General features: G+C 38.5%; 1 protein-coding gene across 1 annotated transcript; it reads left to right on the top strand.

Annotated features, from left to right (window-relative positions):
- Positions 1–395: 395 nt before the first annotated feature.
- On the top strand, positions 396–4,236 carry LOC130973680 (uncharacterized). Its single transcript, XM_057898307.1, has 10 exons — positions 396–1,028; positions 1,202–1,276; positions 1,358–1,411; positions 1,570–1,648; positions 1,736–1,863; positions 2,076–2,159; positions 2,506–2,589; positions 2,845–2,996; positions 3,325–3,475; positions 3,581–4,236. Exons 1-10 carry the CDS (start codon positions 681–683, stop codon positions 3,902–3,904), a joined length of 1,479 nt encoding a protein of 492 aa, XP_057754290.1. The 5' UTR covers positions 396–680; the 3' UTR covers positions 3,905–4,236.
- The last annotated feature ends 6,147 nt before the right edge of the window (positions 4,237–10,383 follow it).

The raw sequence follows: 10,383 nt of genomic DNA, 5'->3' as shown, positions 1-10,383 counted from the left end.
AACCTTCTATATGGTATTCCTTCAGAGGCGAGAAAGTTAGTAAAAGCCCTGGACATAAATTCCATTTCTTGGTCTGGTCGTAAAGTCTTAATGCAGTGACCAGTTTATTTTTCAATGAAAGATTTATAATTTTGAAAGGCAATTAATTATTAAAGCTTGAGATTTGTTAGCAAGTAAGTATAAAGTATAAACACATGAACTTAGAATATGCATCAACAAAGAAAATGTAATATTTAAATTCATTTTTGGAAACCATAGGGGCAAGACCCCATATATCAACAAAAACAAGTTGTAACGGTTTGAGTATATTCAGTTTTACCTTATTGAAAGTGTAATCTATGCATCTTGACTAAGGAACAAATTCCACATACAATCTTTAATGTAGAAACAGAACCAATATTATTGAACATTTCTTTAGAATTTCAGTTTCAGCTTTCGTAGAACTATAACCTAATCTTTTATGCCATAGTTTCACTGTAGGATTAGGATTACATCTAGAATCATCATGATTAACGAAACTACTGGCAACATTAAGAGATTTATAAGAGCTAACTTTAGAACTAGGTACATTATTTAGATTATTGAAAGAATGTGTAAAATTGAAAAATAATCTAGGGTATGATGCTGAGAAGAAAATAATTTTTCTTCGAGCTGCAAGAGCGAAGAAGGTGAAGGAGGGTATGATGCTGAGAGTGGCGGTGCGATGGAGCTGCTGGAAGCCAATGGCTTCTCTTCCTCTCCCAACAATTCGATTCCCTCGCCGCCCACGTCTCCTCCGCTTCCCCACCTCAAACCTCCTCTCTCCTCTGTCCGCCTCCGCGGCACTTGCTCCCAGTGACTCTTTCTCCTCCTCCTCTTCCTCCTCCTTCCATGTTGATCTCCAACCTTATCTCCGTTGCTCCATGCCTCACAAGCGCCTCCGAGTCGCAGTACTTCTCAGCGGCGGTGTCGACAGTAGCGTCGCCCTCCGGCTCCTCCACGCCGCCGGCCATTCCTGCACCGCCTTCTACCTCAAGATTTGGTTCCAAGTACTGCTCCCTTCGAACTCTAATCCCTCATTAAATTCTCACAACTGAGTGTTTATAACATGATTTGACCTAGTGTATGCTTGCATGTAGTTAGTTAACAAAACTGCACCTTAATCGAACCATTCCCAACACACTTGTTTAGATTGGTTCTGACGCGTGGCTTTTATCTGTAGGAAGATTTTGAGAACTTTTGGTCAGAGTGCCCCTGGGAAGAGGATTTGAAGTATGCCAAAGCTGTTTGTAATCAGGTTAATTTCTTTCCTTGTTCACTACTCAAAAGAAAGAGCTCATTGTTGCTTATGTATAATGCAAACTGAGTTTTATTACAGGTTGAGGTGCCATTAGAAGTTGTGCATTTGACCGATGAATACTGGAACAATGTGGTATGATGAAATGAACTCCTCTCTTGAACTTAGTTTTTGTCTATTCTTTACTCAGTTTCACCCAAGCTGTCAAACATCAAATTATAGCACATTCGTGTAATTAGACTATTAAAATAATTGAGTAATTCTAATTAAGATGCACACATGCTACATATCAGGTTTCTTACATCATTGAAGAGTATCGTTGTGGCCGAACTCCTAATCCGGATGTTCTCTGTAACACAAGAATAAAATTTGGTGCGCATTGAATTACATGTGATGAACGAATCCACTGCCATGGTTTATTCTGTGTACTCTTTCGTTAATCAAACATTAGTTTTTCAGGTGCATTTTTGGATGCAATAAGTGGTATGGGATTTGACTATGTTGCCTCCGGACATTATGCAAATGTTATCCACCCATGTGCAGATCAAATGGAGGAACCTTCTGTTCTAGAGCTGTCACAAGACATGGTACCCATATGAGATGTATATACTATTATCATTAACTGATCTTGTTTGCATCAGGTTTAAAGGTGATATACATAGTCAACTTTCTGTGAAGAATTTAGACAGATTAACTTAAATTTTTTTTAGAAGTCCTATTAAGTGTTTGCTTTCTCGTTTGTTACTCAGATAAATATTTTTGTTAGCAGTTGGTTTATTATGTGGTTTTAAAATTTTAGGTGAAAGATCAAACGTATTTCCTTTCACACCTCTCACAGTCCCAACTGAAGCAGCTTCTTTTTCCTCTTGGGCGTATTTCCAAGGTTTGTTGTGACTGACTTGTACCAGTTACAATGCTCTATTTTTGTGCGTTATTTGTCACTTTTATGATGGTCTAGCATGACTAATCGGCTGTATGCATTCAGAAAATACTTGTTCTTTTTGCAGTGCCCTGAATTGTAATTTGAGTTTGAAAATTATATGCTGTTTTGCTCTAACCACTTATGAAAGGCCCAAGAAGTTATTTTGTCCTGTTTAGTTAACATTTTTTATCATTTCGGGCATGCTAATATTTTTTGTAAATGAAAAGATTAAAAAACAATTATAGCACTGCATTGTGAAAAATAAAATTTGAAGTCTAACTTTTGTCTCCTGCCACAAATTTTGTAGGACGAAGTCCGCAGACTGGCAACAGAATTTGATCTTCCAAATAAGGATAGAAAGGATTCACAAGGTATATGCTTTTTGGGCAAGGTACGCAAAGTAAACAGCTCCATTACACTATATCTATGTCAAAGTTTTGAGAAATAGATTCTTCTACATATCACCAATGATTCTTTTGAATTAATTTGAATGTGGACGATGTTGATTCTGAAATTTTATTCATGTTAATTTACATTTTGAATAATTTACTTTTATGTTGTCAGTTAGTTCACATTTTAGTATTTTGAAACAAATCTCAAAATAGTTTTCTTATTCAAAATCATGTCCTTACCTTCTGGGTAACAGATAAGGTTCAGTGAATTTGTTGCAAGACATATTGGGGAGAGGGAAGGTATCATACTAGAAGCTGAGACAGGAGATTTCCTTGGCAAACATCGGGGATTCTGGTTTTATACTATTGGCCAGCGCCAGGGTTTACGTCTACCTGGGGGCCCATGGTTTGTTCCCTCTATGTTTTTTTTGGCATCAACTGTATTATCTATCTAATGAAGTTTAAACCATATAATTATAGATTCCATTTTATCCTGAAGATAGATCCCACATATTGTAGGTGAAGAAGTATGAAAGTCTGAACTATATAGTTCACACTGGGAGGTTTTTAAACTTTTGATAATTTTCTTGAAGGGGATCAAGCTTTTGCTCTTCAACAAGTTTCTCCACCTATATTCATTTTAAAATTTGCTTTCATTGTATATTTATCCTAGTCTAAAGTATTAATTTTGGCATCCTTCTAAAGTTTCTTATCCCATTTTCCTTCTCGCACAGGTATGTTGTTGAAAAGGATATTAAAAACAATGTAGTCTTTGTGTCAAGAAATTACTTTTCCTTTGACAAAAGAAGGCGCCTATTTCGTGTAAGCTCTTTAAAATGGTTGAGTGGGCTGCCTGCAAGCCAGATAAGTAAGCTTCAATGCAAGGTGAGAAGTTCTCGAATTTCAGTTTTTCTTCCCTGTTGGGATAAACTGGAAACATTTTCGTTGTGTGTATAGTACTGTAAGTTCTGTTATCTTGAACCATTTCAGGTGAGACACGGTCCGGGATTTTATGATTGTAGTTTCGAAATGGAAGTAGGAAAGGATGGTCAAGAAAGCGTTGCTGCTGTCCGGTTATCTGAAGATGATCAAGGCCTAGCAGCTGGGCAATTTGCGGCCTTCTATGAGGGAAGGAAGTGCATAGGTTCCGGTGTGATTTTGGAGTCATGGGATGATCAAAGTTTTCCTGTATGTGCAAAAGCTTTAGAAATTGCAAGAATTGAAGATAAATCAAAGCTAGGAAATCCAGTCAAGATAAAAGTTAAATCAGAAGAGGTGTTTGTTTCCACAGAGGTAGCAAGCAAAGCATGTTAAGAGAATAAGAAATTCTTGAGTTGCTGCCACTAAAACAATAAGCAGAGGGCTTTATATATTCCCTTCCAATTGGCAATCAAAATAATCCATAGATATGGACATAATGTAAGGAAGAGGGATGACTATTTTATGTTGCAATGCAAAGATAGTAGAAAAGTAAGAGCACACATTGTTTGGTAGTTTGTAGTTTTTTTTTTTTTTTTTGGGTGGAGGGGGTTGGTGGTAGCACCAATGTTCTGTAGTCTGTACATAAGTACATTATTGACAATATATAACTTAAAGATGCTTCACATGTAACAGAGAAATTTAATTATTATATCATGGGGAAAAAGATCAATGAAATATGGGTAGAAAGACATTTATGATGCGGACAATGCAAACTTATTTATCATCAAATGAAATATGTTAGTCTAGGTCTAGCCGACCAATCCCAATGTTTTTTTGCAGCGTTGTGAGCACAAATGTTTATAATCAGTCATTAACTAAATCAGTTGTAATACTAAAAAATGGTGGGAACAATTGGTATAACTATGAGAAGCAAAATAAAAAATGCAAACTGCTTTACAAAAATGATGTTACTAACTACATATTATTACATTAAATGGGAAAATGATAATGTCAACATTCTTTTTCATAATATTTTACACAAACACTTTGTATTATATATTTGCATAAATTTGTAGAGAAAATAAGTGACATTATTAAATCAACTATGTTAGGTATATATCAAAATTAATTATTAAAATCAGGTATTAGTATAAAATATATATTAAAATATAAAATATATTAAAAATGAATTAAATAACATATTTATACACAAATATATAATGACTGATTTTAGTATATAATTATCATTTTTTAATTAAAATATGTATATCTATTTTTCATTAAATTAAATATTGTTAATGATTGTTCTCAGATATATATATACATTAACAAATAAAAAGAAATTTTACATAAAAAAAGAGAAAGGGGAATAAACCCGCCAAATGTCGAGTATTCTAGCACTTAGCTCCATTGTTATCAAACCTGACTCGAGTTAATCGGTTCGATTAAAAATCTGGTCATCTGATCGAACCGAGTCATCCTCGAGATGTTCAAACATTAGACCCGTTAAAATCTGGGTTGGCCAGCTTGGATTTTTGGGGGGAAAAATTGACCCGGTCGGTTTATATAACCGCGCTTTTTTCTTTTGTAACGCAAAAACGGCGTCCTAATCTGATCTCAAGCCCTCAACGTCTCTCTTCTCTCAAGGCTCTTTCTCCTTACTGTCTTATCCAAGCTTAAGCTCTCTCACCTCTCTCGTGGTTGGTGTTGTCATCGCACTTACTCACGTCTCCGGTCTCGCTCGCTTACTCACTGTCTCGCACTCAAGGTTGCCATCGCGCGCTATGTCATCACCGCCGTCTCGCTCTCAGTTGCCGCCTTAATTGTGCCCGTCTTCGTCGCTGGCAGAAGAAGACGGAACCAGCATCTGGTCCCTCAGCTAGAAGTGGTCATTGTCTTCCCCCTAATTTGCTTGCTTTGTTACCTTCCGTGGGGTCCTCGTCTTCTGGTTTGAGGTCCTCGCCGTCGCCAATCGCCATGGACCATTGGTGAGTTCCTGCATCATCGCTTTCCCTGTCTTTTTCACATTTCCCTTCTCCCTGTATTTTGAGATGCTGAGTTTCTAACCAATTAATTTGTCTTGTTGATGATTGGTGGACGAAATTGTGATCAACAATATTGGCTCTTTGGTATGTACACAAAAACTATTGTGAGAGAAATCATTATTATGGCACTGGTTGAATCCACAACTCCGTTCAACTAACCAGCAAGTGTACTGGGTCGTCCAAGTAATAAACCTTACGTGAGTAAGGGTCGATCCCACAGAGATTGTTGGTATGAAGCAAGCTATGGTCACCTTGTAAATCTCAGTTAGGCAGATTAAAATTGTTTATGATTTCGAAAATAGAAATAAGAAAATAAATGAAATAATAAAAGGGATAGAATACTTATGCAGATTCATTGGTGGGAATTTCAGATAAGCATATGGAGATACTGTGTGGCTCAGGGACGCCTACTTTCCTACTGCTTCAACTCAATCCTTCTTACTCTTTTCCATGGCAAGCTGTGTATAGGGGTTCACCATCAGCGGTGGCTACTTTCAATCCACTCGGGAAAATGGTCCTCTGCGGCTGTCACTCGCATGGCTAATCGTCTGGAGGCATCACCCATGGTTGATGGCTACATCCCATCCTCGCAGTGAAAACTACGCTCACGCACTCTGTCACAGCACAGCTAATCACTGGTTGGTTCCCGCTCCTACTGGAATAGAATCCCTTGATTCTTTTGCGTTGTCACTACGCCCAGCACTTGCAAGTTTGAAGCACGTCACAGTCATTCATTACCGGAATCCTACTCGGAATACCACAGACAAGGTGAGACTTTCCGGATTCCCAGGATCCTACTCGGAATACCACAGACAAGGTGAGACTTTCCGGATCCTCATAAATGCCACCATCTATCTAGCTTATACCACGAAGATTCTGTTGGGGAATCTAAGAGATACGCATTCAAGCTCTGTTGCATGTAGAACGGAAGTGGTTGTCAATCACGCGCGTTCATAAGTGAGAATGATAATGAGGGTTATCTAATCATCACATTCATCATGTTCTTGGGTGCGAATGAATATCTTGGAATAAGAATAAAAGAGAATTGAATAAAAGAAAATAGAATTGCATTGATACTTGAGGTACAGCAGAGCTCCACACCCTTAATCTATGGTGTGCAGAAACTCCACCGTTGAAAATACATAAGTAAAAGGTTCAGGCATGGCCGAATGGCCAGCCCCCTAAAACGTGATCAATAGCCTCTTAGGATGAAGAATAAAACAAAACTGAGACCAAAGATGTCTAATACATTAGTAAATCATCCTATTTATAATAAACTAGCTCCTAGGGTTTACATGAGTAAGTAATTGATGCATAAATCCACTTTCGGGGCCCACTTGGTGTATGTTTGGGCTGAGCTTGATCATTCCACGAGCTGAGGCTTCTCTTGGAGTTGAACTCCGAGTTATGACGTGTTTTGGGCGTTCAACTCCGGATCATGACGTTTTTCTGGCGTTTAACTCCAGACAGCAGCATGTACTTGGCGTTCAACGCCAAGTTACGTCGTCAATTTCCGAATAAAGTATGGACTATTATATTGCTGGAAAGCCCTGGATGTCTACTTTCCAACGCCGTTGAGAGCGCGCCAATTGGAGTTCTGTAGCTCCAGAAAATCCATTTCGAGTGCAGGGAGGTCAGATTCCAACAGCATCAGCAGTCCTTTTATCAGCCTTTTTCAGAGTTTTGCTCAAATCCCTCAATTTCAGTCAGAATTTACCTGAAATCACAGAAAAACACACAAACTCATAGTAAAGTCCAGAAATGTGAATTTAACATAAAAACTAATGAAAACATCCCTAAAAGTAGCTTGAACTTACTAAAAACTACCTAAAAACAATGCCAAAAAGCGTATAAATTATCCGCTCATCACAACACCAAACTTAAATTGTTGCTTGTCCCCAAGCAACTGAAAATCAAATAGGATAAAAAGAAGAGAATATACTATAAATTCAGAAATATCAATGAATATTAATTATAATTAGATGAGCGGGACTTGTAGCTTTTTGCTTCTGAACAGTTTTGGCATCTCACTTTTTCCTTTGAAGTTTAGAATGATTGGCTTCTCTAGGAACTTAGAATTTCGGATAGTGTTATTGACTTTCCTAGTTAAGCATGTTGATTCTTGAACACAGCTACTTATGAGTCTTGGCCGTGGCCCTAAGCATTTTGTTTTCCAGTATTACCACCGGATACACAAATGCCACAGACACATAGCTGGGTGAACCTTTTCAGATTGTGACTCAGCTTTGCTAGAGTCCCCAGTTAGTGGTGTCCAGAGCTCTTAAGCACACTCTTTTGCTTTGGATCACGACTTTAACCACTTAGTCTCAAGCTTTTCACTTGGACCTTCATGACACAAGCACATGGTTAGGGACAGCTTGATTTAGCCGCTTAGGCCTGGATTTTATTTCCTTGGGCCCTCCTATCCATTGATGCTCAAAGCCTTGGATCCTTTTTACCCTTGCCTTTTGGTTTTAAGGGCTATTGGCTTTTTCTACTGCTCCTTCTTTTTTTTTTTTCGCAAGCTTTCTTTTTCACTGCTTTTTCTTGCTTCAAGAATCAATTTCATGATTTTTCAGATCCTCAATAACATTTCTCTTTGTTCATCATTCTTTCAAGAGCCAACAATTTTAACATTCATAAACAACAAGATCAAAAGACATATGCACTGTTCAAGCATTCATTCAGAAAACAAAAAGTATTGTCACCACATCAATATAATTAAATTAAATTCAAGGATAAATTCGAAATTCATGTACTTCTTGTTCTTTTGAATGAAAACATTTTTCTTTTAAGAGAGGTGAAGGATTAATGGAATTTATTCATAGCTTTAAGGCATGGTTACATACTAATGATCATGAAATAAAGACACAAAACATAGATAAACACAATATTAAAAACCGAAAAACAGAAAGAAATAAAGAACAAGGAATGAATCCACCTTTAGTGGCGTCTTCTTCTTGAAGGTCCAACAATGTCCTTAAGCTCTTCTATGTCCCTTCCTTGCCTTTGTTGCTTGATTTCTAGTAATTTTGGTGTTCTTCCCTTTAGTTGCTTCCAATATTTGTGTTGAGGACAATTTATCCCCTGAGGTATCTCAGGGATCTCTTGATTTGCAGCCACATGTTCTACCACTGAGCTATAACGGCTTATATGAGTCTTTCCATCTCCCAAGACTCAGAGGTGGAAGCTTTTGTCTTCCCTTTGAGGTTTTTCTGGCCTTAGGTGCCATTAATGGTAATGGAAAGGCAAAAAAAAGCTATGCTTTTACCACACCAAACTTAAAATATTGCTCGCCCTCGAGCAAGAGAAGAAAGAAGAGAATAAGAAGAAGAAGAAGAAGAAAATAGAGGAGAGTGAGGGGAGATGGATTCGGCTATACGGGTGGGATTGGGTGGGATAGAATTTTGAATTTTGAAGGTGAGTGGGGTTTATGGGAAAGAGTGAGTGGTGAATGAAAAATAGAAGGGATGACCATGAATGGAGAGAGAGAGGGGGAGGTAGGTGGGGATCCTGTGAGGTCCACAGGTCCTGAGGTGTCAAGGAATTCCATCCCTGCACCAAATAGGCATGTAAAATGCCTTCGTGCATCATTCTGGCGTTTAAACGCCCATTGGTGCACATTCTGGGCGTTCAACGCCCATGTAATGCATGTTTCTGGCGTTGAACGCCAGTTTCATGCTTGTTTCTGGCGTTCAGCGCCAGTTTGTCTTCTCTGTGCACGTTCCTGGCGTTTAACGCCAGGTTGTTGCTTGTTTCTGGCGTTCAGAGCCAGAATGGTGCTCTGTTCTGGCGTTGAACGCCGGCCAGATGCACCTTACTGGCGTTGAACGCCAGTCTGCGTTACCTCCAGGGTGAAAAAATTTTTTTCTTCTGTTTTTGACTCTGTTTTTTAATTTTTTTGATTTTTTTTCGTGACTCCTCATGATCATGTACCTAATAAAACACAAAGTAACAATAAAATAGAATAAAATAAAATTAGATAAATAAAATTGGGTTGCCTCCCAACAAGCGCTTCTTTAATGTCAATAGCTTGACAGTGGCTCTCATGGAGCCACAAGGTGATCAGGTCAATTTTAGTGTGGTCCCAACACCAAACTTAGAGTTTGGATATGGAGTTTGAACACCAAACTTAGAGTTTGGTTGTGGCCTCACAACACCAAACTTAGAGTTGGACTGTGTGGGCTCTTCTTGACTCTGAACTGAGAGAAGCTCTTCATGCTTACTCTCTTTTGTCACAGAGGGATGGCCATGTGCCTTAAATACAAGGTATTCCCCATTCAATTGAAGGACTAATTCTCCTCTGTTGACATCTATCACAGCTTCTGCTGTGGCTAGGAAAGGTCTTCCAAGGATGATGCAATCATCCTCTTCCTTCCTAGTGTCTAGGATTATGAAATCAGCAGGGATGTAAAGGCCTTCAACCTTTACTAGCACGTCCTCTACTATTCCATAGGCTTGTCTCAATGACTTGTCAGCCAGTTGCAATGAGAACAAGGCAGGTTGTACCTCAATGATCCCCAGCTTCTCCATTACAGAGAGTGGCATAAGATTTATCCCTGATCCCAGATCACATAGAGCTTTTTCAAAGCTCATGGTGCCAATGGTACAAGGTATTGAGAACTTGCCAGGATCTTGCTTCTTTTGAGGTAGAGTTCTCTGAATCCAAGTATCTAGTTCATTAATTAGCAAGGGAGGTTCACTTTCCCAAGTCTCATTACCAAATAACTTGGCATTTAGCTTCATGATAGCTCCTAAATATTGAGCAACTTGCTCTCCAGTCACATCTTCATCCTCTTCAGAGGATGAATAGTCTTCAGAGCTCAT

This window comes from Arachis stenosperma, chromosome 4 (assembly GCF_014773155.1).
Source record: "Arachis stenosperma cultivar V10309 chromosome 4, arast.V10309.gnm1.PFL2, whole genome shotgun sequence".
Classification (NCBI taxonomy): domain Eukaryota; kingdom Viridiplantae; phylum Streptophyta; class Magnoliopsida; order Fabales; family Fabaceae; genus Arachis; species Arachis stenosperma.
Note: the sequence above shows the minus strand (reverse complement) of the source record. Positions and strands in the feature narration are given on the sequence as shown.